The 21,225-nt window shown below is 55.8% G+C and overlaps 1 protein-coding gene across 10 annotated transcripts in view; it reads right to left on the reverse strand.

Moving 5' to 3' along the window:
- The window catches only part of IRX2 (iroquois homeobox 2), a 38,422-nt gene extending 19,986 nt beyond the window's left edge, over positions 1-18,436 (reverse strand). For 2 of the 10 annotated variants that reach the window (XM_036848271.1, XM_036848272.1), the window contains exons 1-4: positions 16,122-16,791; positions 14,340-14,762; positions 13,314-14,036; positions 12,421-12,496 (exon numbers count right to left, since the gene is read on the reverse strand). In XM_036848271.1, coding sequence (XP_036704166.1) covers positions 12,444-12,496; positions 13,314-14,036; positions 14,340-14,762; positions 16,122-16,692 — 1,770 coding nt within the window. In that variant the 5' untranslated portion in view covers positions 16,693-16,791 and the 3' untranslated portion in view covers positions 12,421-12,443. The other 8 variants (XR_005019407.1, XM_036848270.1, XM_036848273.1 and 5 more) reach the window with 8 other exon arrangements.
- Between the last annotated feature and the right edge of the window lie 2,789 nt (positions 18,437-21,225).

A 21,225-nucleotide genomic window follows, 5' to 3' on the forward strand; every position in this document is an offset into this window, starting at 1 on the left:
TTCCAGTGCTTGGATGTTGCAGGGGGCAGACAGAGGGGTGAGGGCCACAGGGAAGGCCAAAGACAAGGATGGAGAGGCAGCAGAAGGGGACAGAGGAGGCGGACCTCAGGCATCGCTTTTCCACTATCACGTGTCTTCCCATCAGAACAGTTTTGGGACTTCGCTGGTGGTCCAGTGGTTAAGACTTCGTCTTCTAATGCAGGAGGTGCTGGTTCAATCCCTGGTCGGGTAGCTAAGATCCCATATGCCTCGCAGCCAAAAACACAACAAAGATTAAACAGAAGCAATATTGTAACAAATTCAGTAAAGACTTAAAAAACCTGTTGAAAGGACAATGTTCAATTTCATTTGAGTCTGTGGCTTAGTGCATCTCTTGTTCTTCCTTCTCAATAAGTTCTCTCTGCTTAGAGCATAAATTACTACTTGAAAGTCACGGTCTCTTTGAACAAACCCCGATGTCTTTCCGCAGACATGCAAGGTAGCCACCATGAACGAGAAATGGACAGGCCCGGGCTCTGGGCGTAGGATTACTCTGCTCTGTGCTGGTGGACGAAGACCATGGACCGAAGACCAAAGATCACTGTGTTCCAAATACATACTTCGATGGTTGCACAGTGACTGAAATTCTCAGATGCCAATAGGAAGCTCCTAAGAAACCCACGTCCCCTAGAGGTTTACGGTGGATTCTAAGGGGCTCATTGATAACACCCTTGGATTCACTGGTGGGACTGTGAATCAACCACACAATGAAATCCAACAAGAAATTATTCAAAACTCATCCTGCTTCTCCTGCTTTTAATTCTTGTTGAACTGAAAAGTAAGTACTTTAAAGAAACCCAAGTCCACTACCAAGAGCCCAGGATTCCAACATGAACCAATTTGAAAGCAGCTTGCACAGGTGACTACACGTCCCAAGATTCCAGACCTCAGGAAAAGCCTCACGACCAAACCTATCACTTTGATTCTATCATATTGTTCCTTACCTTTTCTATCTGTAAACACTTGAGTCGACACATATTCACTGTGTTGAGTTCACAACAAGGCAAACCTAGGAAGGCTGCCTACCTATCGCGTTCCTGGATCTCAGAGCTGGCTGAAGCTGGCACACACAGACTTGTAAATCAAACTGTCTGCACAAAAGGGGTCAGGGCCCAAGTCTGAACACCAGCATCCCTCCTGCTGAGTGTGGTGAAGGGTGATCTGTGTGCCCGCAGGGCTAAAGCCTCTTCCCACCCTGGGTATCACTACCTATAATGCAGACACTTCCCTGCCTCTGATGGAAACCAAAGGGCTTTCTGATCACCCTGTGGTGGCCATGCTAAGCCACTGTCTCCGCACAGCTCTGTTTGCAGGACGTCAGTGGCCTCTGGAAACGTCTGACACTTTCAAGAGCTTGTGGGATCGTCACATCCCCGATCTGCCCTGAAGGAAATACACCCATGTTACAGAGGCCCCAGCTCTGTCTCACAGGGCTCCATCACTCGAATGCTGCCTGAATTTCCACTGCAGCTGTTTTCTTTTTTCTTGTTTTCTCACCTCAGTCCTGCTGCACCCATGGCCCTGCCAGACCAATGGACCCCCAATCTCTCTCCAGGTGACTCCAGTGCCATCCTGGCTTAAGGTCCATTGGATTAATGCATGAAGTCACTTAATGTGGAACATAAAAGCCCTGAATGTGGGTGACTGTCAACAAATCCATGCCAAGGTAAAGTGACCGTTTTAAAAAAGCAGCATTTACTTATGAGAGGAGCATGTGATTTGGGAACGGGTTTTCACGAGAGAAAGGCGAGATGGAGGGCTTGGAGGGCCATCCTTTGGTGGGAAGGACTGTTGAGGTCTCTGTGTATAAAGACAAGGTCTGCCTGCTTTCTACCACAGGGTGATGGGAGTCTGGCTTGAACCCGAGCCACCTTACACCTCTAATTCTATCCACTCACAGTCACTAAATTCAGTTCTGTCAATTCTGCCTCAATTTCTCCCTTCCATACACCTCTCCTCCAAGCCATGTACGAAAAAATCTCACTAGACAAATATTTTTAATGTATCTCATCAGTAATAGGCTTGCCAGACTTAGCAAATAAAAATAAAGAACATCCAGTTAAGTTTATTCTTACATTTTGCATGTGGTTTACTATACAGTTTCTGTTGAAAATATACTTAAATGTACACTTTGAATACAATTACTTTTTAATTTTTGAATCATTATTGTCAGTGGAACACAAATTATATGAAAATCTTGATTACTACAAGGGAAGGAGTGATCCTGCTGCAAAGAAGACAAGGAAAAAAATGAATAAATATATAATTTATGAATTACACAGTCTTTATTACTAATCCAAGCTTTGCCACCCCTCAGAATGAAACACTCAGACGTGCACAGTAATCATTAAATTCAATCCTCTTTGATATGGTGATGACTCCTGTGCAAGTTATGCTTTGCACATATTTTGTGACTGTTGTCAGTTGAAGGTGTACTTTCCCAGGTAGAAAAGCTAAAACATATTGCATGGAACAGTTTATAAGCCTGATTTACAAATGTTCAGGATTCGGACACTGAAGGGGCCTCATTTATCCTCTTGGCCTGACCCCTGCATGGCCGTCACTGGGCCTCGGGCTGGGATGAGGTCTGTGAGTGGACCGACCGGGGCAGGTGGATAGTGATGCCAGGGCCAGCCTAGCCGAGCAGGGAGTACCCTGGCAGAGCCTCCGGGGCAGGAGGAGCTGGGCTTTGGGAGGAGAGCCACTTGGGGCACACAAAGGGCCACGGCAGAATCGCTGAGTGCTATTCCCTCCCCTGCCTAGGTTGTGGAGGTCACCGGCCTCCATTGCCTTGTCCGGGGTTCTCTGCCTAGCAGAGCGCAGGCACTACTCCTCCTGCAGGACCGCTGTCCAGAGCCAGCACTGGGGCCCTGCTAAGCAGGCGCCTGCCCGCCCTGCTCAGAGCTTGCACCCCATCCTCTCATGCGGGACACCCTCCAGGCGAGGACCCCATCACAGTCGTCAGCGGCTGCCTCTAAGCACCCAGCCTGAGGCTGCCAGTACTCCTGCGCATAAGCCCCTACCAGAAAAGAAGTGCCTCCTGGGCCTCCTAACACCGCGGTGAGTTAGGAACACGACTGGTCCCTTTCCCACAGATGTGCTCTCAGCGGCTTCTCCTTACCTCGAGGTAAGAGGCCAGGAGTGCACCCAGCCTGGGACAGCCCGCCGCACTCCTGCAGCCCACAGCCCACCTGCAGCGAAGCCTCTCCCTTCGCACTCTGCCGAGCTTGCAGGGGGAAGGCAGGGAGAGGAGGGGCTTCGAGCACCTGAGCACATCATTTGCTTCTACTTAAAGATCTAACGTCAGTCGAAAAGTTTACATTATAACTCATTTGTGTGCTGACTCCTGGCAAGACGGCTTTATCTTCTTTCAAAGCACAGCCTTGACTCAGCGCCTGCTTCGTAAGAGGTCCAGCCCCACGGAGAGGTTAAACCAACTGTGTTTCCCATCAGGGCTTGGGCTCATCCTACCCACCGCAGACAGGCCCTCCCGGAGGAAGCGGGCCCTTTCAGTAACTCCTGTTTACATCTGGGCCCATTACCACCTAACTCACTATTATTTGAGGGGCTGAGTATCACTAATCATTTTAAACGGATTGTTTTCCCACTGCTTGAGAGCCAGAAAGAATAAACCTGGAACTGGCCTGGGCCTCCTATTTAAATAAACTAGCGTCCTGGCGCCCGATCTGCCCCGCACTTGGGCCCAGGGGTCCCCAAGGCCCCGCCTCCTGCCTCCCGCCCCACCCCCTTCCCGCCTCCAGGCCTTGGCGGGCTGGTCCAGGCTCCCGTCCACCATCTCCGCTCCGGTCCACCATCTCCCCATCTCGGCTGTACGGACCTCCAGGGTCGAGTTACCCCCGGGAGTCGGATGGCGGGAGGGACGGGGCCGAGGTCGGGTCGGGGGCACAACTTACCCAGATCAACAACAGGGCCCGACTCCCAAAGGTTACAAAGCACACCGCCTCCCCGGACCCAAACTTCACTGCCCCAGCCCCACCCCAGAGCCTCCCCCGCGGCCGCTGGGGCCTCCTGCAGGTCCTGCTCTCGGGGACGCTCTCCCCACCGGTGGGAGGATGGGGGCGCTGCTCCCATGGTCCCGCCCCGGCACTACCAGCTCTGAGCGTCCAAGTCAAAGTCGCCAGTGGCCACCCCACAGTGTGGTCTGGCAGCCAGGAGTCCCAGAAATGAAGTGTTGGCAGTGAGACTGGGTTCCAGGACGCCCCCCCCCCACCGCCTTTGACTCTAGAGCTTGTCCTCAGGAGCTGTAGCTGGACGAAACCCAGGCGACCTGGCCGCTCGCGGGCGCCCCCATCCAGGCCGTGAACTCCGCTGCGTCCACGTAGGCTTGTCACCACCTCCAGGCAGCCCTCCAGCTTGTTCTTAAAGAGAAGTGCGGGGCGGGAGTTGGGGGGAGGGAGAGTGTGTCGAGGTAACTAAACTTGCTTGATCGGGCCTATAAAACCCTGACTTCTCCTGGTAAATTCCCTGAAAAGGAGAAGAGATGTCTCAGGCCACTGGCCTGCGGGGAGTCGTACCCAGACGCCAGCGGCTCAGTCGAGCGCCCTCCGGCCCCTGGCTAGGTTTATCCAGGTCGTCCCAGAGGGAAGGCCCCGCCAGGCGAGCTGTGCGGTCAGGCTCCTCCGCGCGGGTCCTGGGAAGGCGGCTGGGGGCGCGCGGGGTCCCCGCCCCGGTCACTGCCCGGCGGGACCTTCCGGGCGCGCGCCACGAAGGCGGCCACCGGTGCGGGGCAAGTGCTCTCAGCTGCCGAGCGAATATCACCTCGAGCTCTGCTCCCAGCACCGCGCAGTTGCCTTGTGCGTGCCGTAAAGACCCGCAAAAGAACCGAGGGAAGGGGGCGGACAGCAGGGCTGGCGGCGGCTCCTCCCTCCTGGGCGTGGGGAGGGCGCCCAGCCGACCCTCCCTCATCCTAAACTTGGAGGCAGTGCTTTCGATTCGCGGCAGCTAGGGTGTGGACTCGTCGCCCCTTCCCCGCGCACGCCCGCGCTCCTGAGCGGCAGGGTTGCGGCACCCAGAGCCGCCCGCGAGGGTGTCCGGAGCAGGGCTGGAGGGCAGGGGGCCCGCGAGAGGGGCCGGGAGGAGGAGGGGAGACTTGTCCAGGGGAGGGAGCAGGCGTAGGGCCAGGGTGGGGGCTAGCGGAGGGCAGGCGGGGGCGGGAGTCGTCGGAGGAGCCCGGGATGGGCCCCCGCTGGGAGCGGGCAGGCGTCGCGCGTGCCTGCAGGCTGGTGGACGGGCCCCGGGCGCCTGGCTGCGGCCTTCCCTAAGGAGGCTGCGAAGGGCCAGACCGTCTCCCTGAGGGGACGGGGCCTGGAAGTGGCGGGAGGACATCAGCAGGCCACTGGACCCGGGCCTCCCGGAGCGAGATCTGGGCGGGGGCTCTGCCCTCTCCTCAGCGGCCCCCGCGCCCCCCCGCACTTCCCAGTACCCCGGGCGAGGGCTCCCAGCCGGGCCCTGCGGTCCCTCCCGCGCTCTCCGCGGTCCCTGGACCTGCTGCTGCTCTGCTAGCCCGCCTCGGTCCTGGCCGCTGCCTTTGGGGGCCTCGATGTGACCAGTGAGCGCACACGTGGCGGCGCAGCCCTGGAGGCCAGTAGGACAGAAATGGGTCTAGGGGTGTCAGCTGAAGGACGTCCTCAGCCCGGACGGCCCAGGGGGCTGGAGACCGTGGAGGAAAGACAGTTCCTTGAAGAAATGATTGTAGTAGTTGTGCAGGGGCCAAACGTGGGCTCAGAACCGACCCTGGGTTAAAGGCCCTTAATGAACTTCGGGCCCCCGGGGGTCCCTGTGGAGAGCGCGGCCGGGAGCAGGGCGCCTCCAGGTCACGCACCTCACCCGGGGCCGCCGGCGCCCACGGCTCCCCCTCCGCACGCTGCGGAGCGGCCTCCTGGGCTGACACTGCCTCTGCCCACCCAGCACGTCGGGGCACCGATCGGCCTCCCCTGTCTTCCTGGGCCGCCTACTTGTCCCCACCTGACCTGCTAACTCACCTCCCAACTTTTCAGGGCTCGTGACACCCCCGGGTCCCGCGGGACCCGCACCTGCTCAGGACGAACGCCCGGTACCCTTCCCATCCCTAGGCCAGGGTGGTCCCACTGTGCTGGTAGGAGCAGGGCCTGAAAACAGGGGTCCTCCCCCAGCCCACCTTCCCCTGTTAGAAAATGTCAGGGGTTAAAATGTTCGCTTTGCGCTTTCTCTTGATCTTGGAGGGGTAAGGCTGGAAATGCTGGCACCTTTACCGGCCTTGCTTAGACCTGCGGCTGCGAGTCCCAGCCCCACTAACTCTGGTCAGCCTTATTAATTCCAGCTGCACTCTATTTGTCTGTCATTTTCCCCTTTTCCTCCCGAATCATTACTTATGGCAGAGGGGGGACATAAAGGTGCCCGTTAGTAGAATGGAGGCTGGGAGGGAATTTCTGACAAGGAGAGCATGAATGTGTGTTTTCCCTAAAGGTCGCCAACAGAAGGGGCCTGGTCTGATCATCTCTTAAAATGGTTACTCAAGAACATTAACTAATTACCCAATCAGAGAAATGAAAATATATATATATATTCTTTAAAATAACCAAAGGTAATTATAACCCGGTTGTTGACACTAATGGTGAATAACTGATCAGGACTTACAATCAATTGTCAATTCCCCCCGCCCCCCCTAAAAAAACGTGAGTGCTTGTGTAGTGTTATTTTGTTCCTCCCCTCTGGGCATTGCCTATGAACATGCACTCAGTTCCCGTTTGGAGGCAGCCCCAAACCTCACAGCTGCTTCTTTAAGAATCTTAGATTTAATTTGTTTTCAGTTTCATCTAGAACCAAGTAACATCGGGACACCTTTTTAAAAGATACTTCCTTATTATCTTGGAGCCACACTTAAACAAACAAACAAAAATCATTCTTCCTCTTTCCTTTTACCTGGGGTTGCAAAAGAACAGACGGCAGATTTCCTGACTCATCCCATTTGCATTATATTACCAGTAGAGTCCTCCTTCCTAACAGCTTCAATTGTTATCTTTCTTAGAAAGAGCAAGAACACTCTGCCCTCAGTAGAGGGAATACAAGCCTCTTTTCTCTGCCTGGAGGGTGGAGGGTGTAGGTGCCAGCTGAGACTATATCCCTCTGTTTGCTGGAGATGCAGGTGAAAAAGCAGAGGAGAGCATGAAAATGGGGGTATTTGCTCCCCAAACTGGGGGTAGAAGTGGTGTCTCCCTCGCCTACCAATGCCTGGCATCCAAGTGCATAGCATCAAACACCGGTTTCCTAACATTCTAGCCCAAGCAAAGGGAAGGGCTGGCGTGTGGTTTCATCGTGGCCAATAGAAAGTAATTTCCAGCAACTGGAAAATTATATTGTCATAGATTACTTCTCCTTATAATAAGCCTTTAAAATATCTGCAGGGATTTGTCACTTACATAAAGGTTTGCAAATACATCAAAGGGATATGTCCCCTTTGCGATTTGTAGAAATTCAAATGATGTTAATCATAATATCCACATATCACAGACTGTTGTGTATTGTTCCCAAGATTGTCTCTTGGGTTAACACATTTTTTTTTTAATGTTTAAAATGTTATTTTTGTAAAAGGCAGTGTAAAAACACATATTTAATGGGTCTATTTATATCCTTAGTTTGAGGTTAAAATGAATGTTTTCCTTGGGATTTTCAATGCACTGGGAAACTAAAGAAAAAGTATATGGTGGATAATCAGTGTAGACTGTTACTTGGAGAAACTTTCTAATAATCCAGCGTATTATTTACATCTGAAAAGGGATGCCTCCGACTGAAAAGATAAATGGCTTTGTAATGATTTTTGCAAACTGATTGTCTCTTTACTGCGACTCGAGCAGAGAAAGTTTAGGGCACATTTATTCCGTCACGTTAAGAAACAAAAGGGTCGACTTGACTCTTAGCCTCTTTGATAGTATTTCAGTGCGATTTTAAATGACCCTAAAACGCACGCGGCCAGTGGAGGGCGGCTGCTCCGTCCGCGCTTTCCGCAGCGGTGCGCACGGGCCAGGTGCAAAGATGCCGGATAAACACGCGCGGAGGACAGCCTCGCGGCCACCCGGCCGCTTCCCCGCTTCCTGGACCTGCTCGGCGGCGGCGGCGGCGGCGGGGGCGGCGGCAGCGAGGGATGCGGGTTGCGCGGAGCCCCGGCCCGGGCGCCCGGCCCCTTCCTCTCCGCCGCCCCCGCGGCCTCGCCGCAGACAAAGGTGGATGAAGTTCTTTTCAAGTTTCAAAGGCAGTTGCCCGGCAGCTTTACAGAAACAATAACTCTTTTATTGGGAACAAATGTTGACATTTGACGGGAGCGGAGCCTGCGGCCGCCGGGCAAGCGCTACCCTTGCTCTCGGCAGCGCCCGACCCCGGGGCCCACCTGAGATTAAAGCGCGAATTCCGATAAATCTGCTCTAAAGCACCCGGGGCCGCGCGGGGTAGAGGCCGGCCGGCCGGATCGCGGGCTGCATCCCAGCCGAGGGGCGGGAGGCCGGGCCAGGCCCGCGTCCCCAAGGCCCCGCGTGCTCGCCACTGCGCGCCTCCCTCGCCTCCGCTAACATCTGCGAAAGTCTTCGTGGGCCAGGACGTAATGTTTGATTAGCTAGATTTTAAAGCAAAAGATAAAAATCAGACGCAGCAACTTCCTTCCCTAAGAAGGGTCTCTCTGTCTCTGTGTCTGTGTCTCTATCTCTGTCTCTGTTTCTCCCTCATCTTCCCTAAGGATCTGCGTGGAGAAACCATAACTCACTCTGCATTTCCTTAAAAAGATCCCGCTAAACACCTGCAGCTTTTATGTGCTTAGAGCACATTTCAAAATCAAGTTTTCCAGAAAGAAATTCAGGTCAGGAGGCAGGGTGGGTAAGTTATGGAAATCTTTGATAATTTGTTGGACTTATAAACATCAAAGAAGATTCGTTAGCCTGGGCTAATCTCCTGCGCTGCTTTGAGTTTTCACCCATTGAAAGGTATGCGTTATCCCTGAGCGAGGGCTGCTGTGTGTGTGTGTGTGTGTGTGTGTGTGTGTGTAGGGAAGGGATCACATGTCCAGGTAAAACAATCTTCGGTTCCAAAGGGAGACAGCTTTTATCCAGGCTTCAATTTCTGAACATGTGCAAGGGAGATCAATTTTTGCCTGGGTTTCCTACTTCTCCACTCCACACTTCTTTAAGAGATGGAGTGCCCTCGCTGTGTATCCTCACTGGGGGCATGGTCTTTCAGTGCTTAATTTGTTAAATATTGTTAACTTTCATACTTTTCACTGAAGTCTTCAAATATTCAAATTATAATATTGCATATAGCAGATATTGCTGCCATGTGCATTGTATTCCCTGCTGACTTAGGAACTATAGCTAATATTAGTAAAAGCAAAACTACTTAACGCCTTCGTATGGCAATGTCAAACGCTATCTGGAGGGAAAATCATTATCTTCACAGTAATTCTACAAAGGTTTCATCTAAGACAAAAACAGGCAAAGGAGCTCCCGCCTCACTTTTATGTCCACAGACTCGAATTTGTTTTCTTCCAGACGTGCTGCCACAGAGTAACCAGGCTGCCCACGTGAAAAATCTTCCCTGTTGCCAAGAGATAGCTCAGATCCAAACATGTCAAGGTCTCTTACTAGGAGAGGCAGGAAGGAGAAAAAAATAGTTGTGTACCCCAGAGATTCGCTTTCTGCTAACCTCCAAATGCTTATCTACTCAAAGCCAACAAAATGCCTGAGAAGTAATAGAAAACCGAAACCTTGGCCTGCGTCTCCATTGGCAGTCAGACCCCACCGTTCCTCCCCATAGGCATGGCTCTGTGACCAGTTCACAGCCCCCTGGATTTGCCTCAAGTATCTAAGATTACTTTCAAATACCCTTTCTAACAAGACCCCAGCAAGAGGCCACTAATTTCTAAGGCACAAAAAGCCACTGGAGAGAGATCCGTTTGTCAATATCAACTGGTCCAGCAATTTCCCATCCTCAGACACATCGGCCTATCGGAGCTGGCAGATGTTTAGACAAGATTTTATAAATTGTTCAATATCAGCCCATAATGAACCCCAACTGACCATTCCAAAGCAGCTAAAAGCATCCGGGACGACCCCCGCTGGGATCCAATAATGCTCTCAGGCTGCAACATTATTAATCATGGAATAAAATAGATGAACCTCTTGAAAAATAAGTGTATGATTGATTAAAGGGCAATCTAAGAAGCTATTATTCTTGTTTTATAACTGTAAGTTATATTCACTCAATTTATCTTTGGAGAGGAAATAAATGATTGTTCATTTCTTTTCTGAAATTATATTATATGGATATCCATATAATTTTGCTGAAAATTAAAGTGACAGTTTTGCTGCTTTTATGATACTAATCAAAGGGAATATGTTCCCTGACTACAAATTCTAGGCTTGTCCTATAATTAGATAGTAACACAATAACGAGGCAATAGGCTAAGGTTCTTTAAACTTTTCTTTCCCCCCAGGGTAAGGGTAAGAGTCACTGCAAGGAAAATAAATCTCTCCTCCCAGATTTTCACCGTGTGTTTAATGTGAGTTATATGAAAACGAGAGTTAAGAAGTCATCCAATAAATCTGAATAATCTGTTCCAATTTGGATAATTCAAGGTTATAATAAACAATTATTTCCCTCAATAATTTATGGTGAGGGTGTAACTATTATCCATGTTATCACAATTCTCTAGTTACTGAGAAGGTTCAATAAGCCTATACCAGAAATAAATATAAAATGGATCCTAATGCATAGGCATATCAGATCATTTTATCTTGCCATGCTTTTAAAATGTACACTAACAAGCCGTTTTCATATTCAGAACACAAAATCTGAATTTTCTTGCAATGCATGTGTATATAAATAACCTAAAACCATACATATCTCCCTACTGTGTACTTCTCTTCCATCTGCCTTTTTGTAGGAGCAGGAGAAGGGAGAGATTATTTTACACATTTTCATTAAAAAGCCTGAGGTCAGATCACCTGGGCAGAGGGGCTGCTATCACCAGGACTCCCTACCCAAATCACTCTTCCAGGACAAATGAGCCCCAGACACCACATTGTTGTAGACTAGTTTGTTTTTATTTACAATTTAAGATATAAATTAGTAAAGAATTCTTGTTAAACAACCAACAAAGATTATATAACCAGCAATGTTCAAATAAAAACCAGGCAGAATTTATTTACAAAAGGTTTAGATTCCATTGCAATACAACTTGCATAAATTACTAGAAGCTTTATATCATTATAAAAATAAATATCAAATTTGTTTCCACTTCTTAAGTACTCAAGTTCTATAATCACGTTTTATTTCTACTGTGTACATCTTTTACAAATAAACTTTACAGTAAATCCTATCACACCTATAGAATATATACCGTGGCAATGAAGTGATCAATTCAAGATATCCTGAGAAAAAAGATTGTTTTCAAAAGTCACACATACATTGGGGAAGCTATACTATGCCAACAAATTCACGTATGTCCAACAAAAGTCTGTTCCAATAGAGTCTGTGGGTTGGCAGTGCCCTGTGGATCCTTCTCTTTTACAGTGGCACAAGATGTGGTCCGGATTTAGAGATCATTTTTTGTTTTATATATCTGTATATTTATGAACTTGGGAAGAGAGAATGGCCTGCTGACTTTTTTTTTCCAAAGCAATTGTGACACCTACCTGTGGACCAAGGAAAAAACCAAATCATCCCAAATCCTTCAGTCCCATGCCAACATCATCATATTCTAAAAAAGAGTCCATCTGAAATGGTTTTGCATCTTTCCCATCTTCAAGATCTGTGATTAGCAATTGTGCCTACTTGTAAAGTAGGTATTTTTTGAGTTACTGCTGTCAGCCAGGCGAACTGCACGGCCCTATCTAGTCCATCTGGACATAGGGACAAGCCTGATAAAAGACTAGACTAGTCCTTCTATGTCTCTACAGTCTGACTCTGCAAAGATCATCTATAAAGGGGTTTGATACCCCAAGTTTCAGGAGCACTCGCTCATCAAAGCAAGTGTCTATTAAGGGTCTAGCGTAGTTAAAAAAACAAAAAAAGTTCCAAGTTGCATACAAATACCCAGATTTTAAGAATCTATTTTTTCCAAAGAGAAAACAACAGCAGTAGTGCAATAAATACATTCCAGTTAAAGGAGTGATTCTGTAAAGCAGAACTTGAGCAGAAAAAGAGGGACTCTCTAAAAGAGAATGGATCCTCTCCCACTTAAAGGGAAAAACAAAACAAAAAAAACCGGGGAAGATTGCAGTGCTCTGTCCTCAAACCCCCTGACGAAAAGCAAGAAATACACATTAAGCAAGTTTACAGGGCAACTGGTTCGGGGAGGCTCCCCAAGGGGTAGGGGGGAACCCCAGGGAGCCCACTTACTTGCATTGCTGCGTGCGGCCCTTCTATACGTAGGGCTGGAGGCCTCCACCAACCACGGTGCAGCCCTCACTGGCATCTGTCAGGGGAGGGGGCAGTGAGTCAGAACCCACCCCCAGAGCCATCAGGCTCCCAGACAGCAGCACAGCCACCAGCCCGCACACCCACGCTTGCAACGCCCTTGCCCCCTGCGCCCAGCGAGCAGTTTGGGGGAGCCCGCTGTCTCCACCACCCCTGCCTGAGACAGACTTCGGTCACGTTTCCGCGTCCTCATTTTCTCTCCCCCTCGACTCCTTTTACAGGTCTTATCAGCTCAAGCCTGAATTATGAGCAGCATAGACGATATAAAGAAAAGGAGAGAAAGAAAATAGGTTCTCGTTTTCTATTTTGAAGATTTAAAAACTAAGGCCTCTGGGAAGAACTAGAACGTTTTGTTTCCTTCCAGCCAAAGGCGGACGAGGAGATTCAGCTGAGACTCTATAAAGGGACAGAACATACAGACGCTTAGGCTCAGTCAGCAGGGGGAAAGCTGGCAGCTGCATCTTGTGGCAATTTGTGTTTGCCCGAATGAAAACAGTCACGAGAATACTAATAACGGTAATAATGATAAATCAAATGAAAAGTCAGTTATAAGGGGGCAAGTCCCGTTGCGAGGCAGGATCGCCTGGCCCTCCGCCCCCTTTCTGCCCTCACCACCCCTTCACTGCTAACTTGTAGTCCAAGAACCACCGTCCAAAGACGTCCTGTCTTTTTCCTGTTCTCGTGTAAGCGACAAAGCTTCCCTGGCCAGACCTACAGGTCCCCCTGCCCCTTCCCCGGCTCCTCGAGGGTGCTCACCAACCGGGGACCCGCCGGCGCCCCCTCCCCCAGGGCCCCGCGGGCCGCAGGCCGCCTACCTTTCTTGGGCTCGTAGCCGCCGCCGGGGGGCCGGTAGTGGGGCTCCAGCGGGTGCGCGCCCGCCTTGCCCGCGTCGCTGGCAGCCTTGGGCGCCGCGTGCAGCGCCTCTCCGGGGGCCGCGGCCGCCGAGTTGTACCGCAGGAGCCCCTGGCCCTGCAGCGCCGCGTTCAAGTTCCCGTAGTTTGTGTAGTTGCCGTAGAAGGGCGACGTGTAGTAGAGGTGGCGGCCGAGCAGCGGCGACGCGGGGTAGGGCGAGCCGCCCGGCGGCGCCCCGGACGAGGCGGGCGCGGCGGCCGCTGGCAGCCCCGGCGGCGCGCAGCCCGGGCCCAGGCTCGGCTGCTTGAGGTCCGACGTGGCGATCTCGGCCAGAGACCACAGCTTGGGCTTGCTGGCGGGCGGCGGCGCGCCCGGCGACGTCCGGCTGCCCAGGGGCGTCTTGCCGCCGCCGCCGCCGCCGCCCCCGCGGGGCGCGGCCTCGGATGGGGGGCTCAGCAGCGGCGCCTCCACGCCGGTGAGCGGCGACGAGGTCACGGGCTTGGGCGGCGCCAGGTCCCGCTCGCCCTCCTCGTCGTCGTCCTCGTCGTCCTCCAGGTCGTCGTACTTCTCCTTGCACTCCGAGCCCGACTCGCACAGGGGGTCCCCGGCCTGGCACGGCAGCTTCTCTCCGTCCGACTCGGCGGAGCACGAGTGATCCGTGAGCGAGTCGACGTGCAGGCTGATCCCTGCAGGGGCGCGGGCACGGTCTGTGGCACCCGGGGGCTCTCTGCCCCACCTGCTCCCTCACTTCGACCCAACCCGAGCCGCGTCCTCGAGAGAGCGTGACCTCCCAGGACGCGCTCACCGAGGAGTTTCTCGGCCCCGGAGCTGCCAGGCGGCCGAGACTCCAAGCCCGAACCTGGAGCGTCGGGCGGGCAGCACCCGCCCCGCCACCCCCAACCCCGGACCTCATCCTCCCTGACCTCAGCTTGGTGCCCCGCCTGGGAAGAAAGCTCCTGCGACCCTGCGCCCGCCTCGGCCCCTCTCACCTTCGTCCTCCGCCGAAGTCTCGGTGCCCTCCTGCGCCTTGTCCGGACTCTCCTCCTTGCTCCTTGCCGAGTCGCCCTCGTCCTCGTCTTCGTCCTCGCTTTTGTTCCTGGGGGCCCACGTCATCTTGTTCTCCTTCTTGAGCCGCCGGCGCGCGTTGGCGAACCAGGTGGAGACCTGCGTGAGGGTCATCTTGGTGATGATGGCCAGCATGATCTTCTCGCCCTTGGTGGGGTAAGGGTTCTTGCGGTGCTCGTTGAGCCAGGCCTTGAGCGTGGCCGTGGCATCCCGCGTGGCGTTCTTGCGGTAGGCCGGGTCATTGAGCTGGTACGGGTAGGCCGCGCTCCCGTAAGGGTGGTAGCTGATGGCGCCCGTCATCCCGGTCGTGTGTGCGTCGTAGGGCGCACCCTGCAACCGACAAGAGCCTGGTGAGCGGGTCCCTTGGGGACCTGCCGGGCGTCAGCGCCAAGGCGACCCCTCCACCCGCCCGTGGCCGCCTTTCCCACGATGCCTCCGGCGCTACAGCTGCGCTTCCCGCAGCAACAGAGCAAAAGGACACAGCGGGTAATTTAAGGCCAGCTGTTGATCAAGAAAAGCGATATGGTTTTATTCTCAAAATTTCCAACTATTTCACTTTCCTAAAATGACGCATCTTCCCCCAAATGCCCCTGGGCCGCCGGTACAGACGTACACAGATACGAACGCACATACAGGCCCACAGGTAGTTTCTTGATATCTAAATTTCTCTGGATGTTAAGGGCGGCTGCCTCCCCTGCTCCTCCTCCCCCGCCCTTATATGGTTAAAAAACTACCCCAGAGCCCCCGCTCCGCTATTCACCATCCTAAAGCTCGACAAATCCAATTTGCAACTCAGAAGCCAGTCACCGTTTCGAATTCGTCAAATACGTGGTAATTAGCATGTTAATTCAGCCTTTAACGTTTAAATTCGAGACGTTTACAGCCTTCGCCGAGGCCCCAGCTACTCCATCGCTGCCCTGGAATTCCGCCGAGGGCGGGAGGTGGCCACCAGCCCCCGTTACGGCCTCCACCGTCTAAAACGCACTTCGCCACACCCGGCCGGGCCCAGCTGCAGACCCCGCGGAGCGCGGGCCGACCCCGGGTCGGGGAAGCAGGAGCTGCTCTCGGTGCGCAGGGGACCGAGGCGGCGCTTAGCTGGCCAAACGCCGGCCGACACGTTTTTCCGAAGCATGGCCTGTGGGACAGATTAAGGCTGAGATCTTGGCGGCCGGGCCGGGCCCCAGAGCCTCTGCCGATGCTCCCTCCCTTCCCCAGCCCGGTGACCCCCAAGCTCCTACAAGTAGATGCTAAACACTCGGTAATCGCCCCGGAGGCCCCAGTGGCGCCGACCCTGGCGCCCCGCGCCGAAAGAAGCGAGCCCCGGCCCGCTCCGGACTCCTGGCCGAGCTTCGGCGCCTGAAAGAAGGACCACCCAGGACAGATCCCATCCCGACCCCAGCGGAGTCGCACTTCACAGGCTCTTGGGGAAAATGACCCCTGCAGCCGAGGGGAAGGGCGTGGAGCGCGAGGCTCGGCCCGCGCTCAGGACGTCGCCGGCCGACCGCCCTGCCTCTTGCCCTGGACTCTCGTCCCGCCAGCAGCGCGGCGACCCCAGTCGGCGACTGCGGAGACACCTCCCACGGCACGTTCCCCGCCGCCCAGCTCGCGGATCCCCGGCCCCGCTCCTCCAGCGCCGCGATCAGTGTCTCCGCGCCCGGCGTCCCGCGTCCCGCGTCCCGCTCGCCCGCCCGCCCGCGCGCGGTTACCATGTAGGATGGGAAGCCGGCGGCGGCGGCGGCAGCGTCGGCCGAGTACTGCAGCGGGCTGCCGAAGCCCGTGGCCGCCTGCGCGGTGAAGGCCGCGGAGCCCGGGTAAGGGCTGAACGCCGAGCCCGACGCCGAGCGCGCCAGCTCCTCGCTGCGCGGCGCCGCCAGTGCCGACGCGCCGTACGCCGGGCACGAGTATAGCGCCAGCGAGCCGGGCGCCTGGTACAGGTAGCCCTGCGGGTAGGACATGGTGGGCGCGGGGCGCAGGGCCCGCGTCACGCCGAGCAGCGGGCAGGGCGCGCGGCGCCCTCCATCCACGCCCGGCCGGGGCGCGGCGCGGCGGAGGCGGGCGCGGGGACCGCCGGCCGAGGCAGGCTGGCCTGCGCACTAGCCCGGGCGGCCCGCGGGCCGGGGGAGCGGCTGGGCGGCGGCGGCGGCGGCGGCGGCGGGGGCGGCGGCAGCGCGGAGCCGGTGGGCGCAGCCGCGCGCCAGGCCGGCGGTCGGGGTTTGGGGGAGTCTGGACTCGGGAGTGAGGAGTTGAGGAAAGAGCGCTCGAGTTTCCGAGGGACATTGGAACGCGGAGCTGTCCGTCACGAGCTCATCTGCATATTCGGGCGCCCGCCCCCTCCCCTGCCCCGCCCGCTTCGCCCGCTCCAGCCGCCAGGCCGGGGCCGGGGGAGGGGCGGAGACGGGCCGGGGAGGGGGGCGGAGTAGCGGGGGGTGGAGGAGCGGGCGGCGGGAGGGAGGAGGAGGAGGAGGAGGAGGGAGGGAGGGAGGAGGAGGCGGTGGCGACGCGCAGGCTTTTGTGGCGCAGTCGACTCTCGCGCAGACCCAGCCCGCGGCTCGCGGCCCCGCAGCCTGGCGGGGCCGAGCAGTGCGCACCCCCTCCCACTCGCGCGGACTCCCGGCACCCGCCCTCCCACCTTCCGCTGCCAGCCCCCCAGACCCCGCCGCGCTGGCCCCCTTCCCTTGCCCCGCCCCCAGCTTGGCCCGCGAGAACCCGGCAGAGGCCGCCGGGCTGCCACTTGGGGGGACGAACGGCCCGTGCCCCCTCTCCGCCCGGGTGACTGAGCGCAGGACCCTAGTGCCAGGGCCGAGAGCCGCGGGTGATGGGGCGGGAGTGTGGCACCCGAGGCCCGGGTCCTCCTGGGGGTGCCGTGCGTGGCTCTCACTTCCACCTTCCTGCGTCCACCCTGCCTGCCGCACGGTGCGAAGCTCCCCGCGTGGCCTCGCGTCTGGTCTCCGGCCCCGCGCCGCCCGGCGTGTCCCCGCGGGACCCGGATCCGGGGCACTTTCGTTGCGAACTGCCAGGAGGGCCCTGAGGTGAGCTTTCTGCCCCGAAATCCGTAGTGGCAAGCCGGTCCCGGGGTGTTAGGACTTTCTGCTCTAGGAAGCGTTTTAGCCCACGCCTCCAGTGCTTCGTCCGGGAAGACGCAGCCCCCCCAAAGGGTTTTATTTTATTTTGTTTTAATAAGTTGACTCCTCTTTCGGATTTGTGTTGTAAAACACTCGGGGGAATGATTGTCACCGGACAGACCGCCTCTGGCGCGACGTGAAGCCTCGCTGTCACTCGGGAAGGGACGAGAAAACGACAGGCTGGTGGCAAGGGCGGCGCAGTCGGCAGCACAGGTAGCTCAGGTAACAGGCGACTCGGGAGGTGCTTCGCAGGGCCCAGCGGCGAGATGCTTAGCAAAGGGCCCTGGGACCCCCAGTCCCTCGAAAACACCCTTCTCCCCATACCTTCTCCAGGGGCCGGGCCAGCGGAAGCGGGCGTCTGGCGACTGGGCTGGGGGGGCCGAGGGTTGGGGAGGTCACCGGTGGCGCTCAGGAGGTCCACGGGGGGTCGGGTGTGTGCGGATACGGCGGGGTGGCCCACACAACAGGTGTCACTTCTTCGGCGGCCGTCTCGGGTGGGTGACCTGTAGGGGGAGAACGCGGTAGCTGGGAGCTCCGGCCCGCAGACCCCCCCCCGCTTCCCGCAGCCCCCTGTTGGTTGGGTAGCTCTCAGAGTGACCAGAGTTATCGCTTTCGGGTCGCGGTCGCGCGGGCGCCGCGCGCGCGTCCTGCGGCCGCTCTGCTGGCTGCGGCTGCAGCGCGGGGACCATGAGGCCCCAGTCTGCGGCCTGGTCGCCTGCGGCACCTTCGAGGCAGTCAGGGTGCGTCTGTCTTTCCCTAGGTCCAGGGGACCAGTTGTAAACGGCAGTGCCGGGCTTGAGCAGAACCCACCGTCCTTGGCCTGCGGGTGGGTGGCTCCCGGTAGGTGCGGTCCAGGCCCTTTAACGAGCCGCCTCTCCCCCGAGGCCCCAAACCACTCGCCCCCACCTGTCCCCCCACGCTGCCTACAAACCCCAGCCCGCTCCCGCCGCACCTCACTGGCCACCTCCCCCCCAACACACCCTCCTCCGCCCCGCCCCTCCCCCACTACTTCCCACACACTCTGGGCCGCTGTGAGGACCCAGCAGGGGAGTTTCAACAATGCTGTGACCCCAAGCAGGACGTCCTAATTCAGTTCAGGGCAGATATTTTAAATCAATTATCCTAGCGTTAAAAAGGAAAGAGAAGGAGAGAGAGCCAGAGGCCCCAGCAGCCCTGTGGAGCATGCCTTTGACAGGACCCACGGCATTTGTGGTCTTCCTGGGAGGGAATTCGGCCGGGAAGAGGCCATAAATGAGACAGACACACGTTGGATGACCAACATAAACAGCAACAGATCAGGTTACAGGCCTTCGGTTCGCTTCCAATTACATAGTTTAAGTGAAAAAATCAGGTCTAATTTTTATCTCCAAGGAAGACTGGCTTGAGTATTTCCATTTCTAAAGACCAGTTCCTGCTGTTGTCTCATTAGCATTTGGGCCTGCCCCCCCCTCGCCCTCCCTCCCCCTCCCTCCCGCTCCCCCGATCTCTCTCCTGGGCCTGATCTCTGCCACGGGCAGAAAAGAAAACAGCGAATTATTACAAAAACATCCCCGGTTTGGAGCAGAAGCAGAAGCTCCGATACACTCGATTTTGACATCAATTAAGTGTATAACCAGACATGTGCACGTGGCTTTGGAGGGTCTCGACTCGCCCAGGGTGCATCTCCAGAAAGGGCTGCCAGGCTCTTCCCTCTGCCTCTAGCTCGGCGCTGCTGATTCTGAAGACAGCCTCTTCTCCGAGTGTATTTATCCCCCAGCAATTACACTCCTCCACTGAAATCTGAATTCTCCGTACTGCTGCCTGCTACTAATAAAACCCGTCTACCTTGCACTATTAAACAGCCGAATCGCCCTACATGCCGTTTTTATTAGTAGAGACTGTAGCAAATTAAAATGCCTACGCAGAGACATTAAAACTTAACGCTCTGCATTGTTATTGGGATATATAAACTCCGTTTCGCTTTAAAGCTCTCTGATTTTTTTAAAATCACTTTCCCTTTTCGTAGGTTAAAGTTGGCTGGGTCTTCTTTTTAAAAACTCAGTCGAAAGAACAGGCTGCATGTGTCGAGGCTCGACGCGGTGGCTGGGAGCGCGGCCGCCTGCGACGGTGGCCTGGATTCGCTGGAACTGCGTCTCGGGTCACCGCGGGGAGCGCTCGGCTGCGCCCCGGGCCGCCAGGCCCGCCTCTCTCCGAGAGCAGGGACCTAGATGCTTCGCTCACGGGCGTGGAGGGCGTTCAGGCCTGTGGAGCGTCTGCGTCCGGACGTACACTTGGCTTCTGTGGCTTTCAGTTGCCCTCCGAGCTGGATTTAAAGAGAAGGGCCGGCACGCAGGGCCAACCGGGTAAGTGCCCGGAAAGCGCGCTCACACGGAACCATTAAAATGGGCAGTGAGCTTTCAGGTTTACGGTGGATCCCCTCGCCCCTTTGCCCCAGGTATGCATTCAAAAAAAAAAAAAAAAAGCGGGGGTGGTGATGGTTAGCACTGTCACATTTCTGTTTCTTGTCCCAACAGTGGCCGATGCCTTTGGAACAAGTCGGCGTGGACATGCACGTTTCAAGAAGCTGTGGTTTCCTGGAGGCCAAGCTCTGGGAAACGGCAGAAACGCTCGCGGGCTTGGGCTTCGGGCCCTTCCCGGAAAGCGGCGGCGGCGCAGACCGTGGCGCCCTCCACCTCCGTCCTGGGGCTCCCGGGAGCCGGGCAGGCTGAGCGGCGACGCGGCCCGAAGTCGTGCGCGCGGGCGGCGAGGGGGCGCTGTGGCCCGCGGCTGCCGCCTCGTCCCCGCCGCGGTGGCCCCGGCGCTGTCCCTGGCCACCGACGGGCGGCGGGAGTCCCGGACCTGCCTCCTCCCACGTCGGTTTGATTCGGGGAAGAAGGACAATAACACTGGAGCATTTCAATAAAACCTGAGCCTCACTCGACCTTTCTCTCGTTCCGCCTTCTGCCCTGTCTTCCGAGGAGTTTGTAAGAGTTTGGTGGGAAAATAGGTGCCATTGTGGAGCGTGTAAATTTGGAGGGGGGTCAGTTAAGATTAAAGAGACACGTTTTACGTGGTTCCCCCGAATAAAGTCACGTGTGAAATGTAAGTCGTTTCAGTGTATAAGGCACATTTCCAGTGTGTTCCTAATCGAGTTCTCTTCCTGTGCCCGCACTTCCTGGCGGGACTGCGGAGCGAGTGACAGCAAGAACCAGGAGAAAGAGCACGAGAGTTCGGTTGTGCGTTTTCCTTTGTTTTTCTTTTCTTTTTTGGAAAACCGAAATACGTCGCTATAAATTGTACAAAATTTAAGTCAAACTGAAACGTAAATGCCTTCCAAGCGGGGTTGAGCCCGCTCACGATTCTGTGGATACTTTGGATTTCCGAGGTTCTCAAACTCTCTTCTGATGCGGCCACGTGTGTCTGGAAAACAAAGTCGTAGGCGAACCCGCGCGAGGCCCAGGGGTCCCCGACGCTCCTGTCCAGGAACCCCGAGCTGGGACGCGGCCCGGGGTTTTCAAACGGGCCCGAAAGCCAGGGCCCTGCGGGCAACGCCGCGGGTGGGCACCCGGGCTGGGGCCCCAGGACGCAGGGAGCTCTCTTCTGCACCTTCTGGGCTCAGTCGGCGACCCGGCTCTCCCACCAGCGGCTCGACCTCGGAGCTCGGACGACTGCGAGGTCTCCTGGCCGCTAACGTGTCCCTCCCGGTTTC

Source organism: Balaenoptera musculus, chromosome 3, assembly GCF_009873245.2.
Source record: "Balaenoptera musculus isolate JJ_BM4_2016_0621 chromosome 3, mBalMus1.pri.v3, whole genome shotgun sequence".
In the NCBI taxonomy this organism is placed as follows: domain Eukaryota; kingdom Metazoa; phylum Chordata; class Mammalia; order Artiodactyla; family Balaenopteridae; genus Balaenoptera; species Balaenoptera musculus.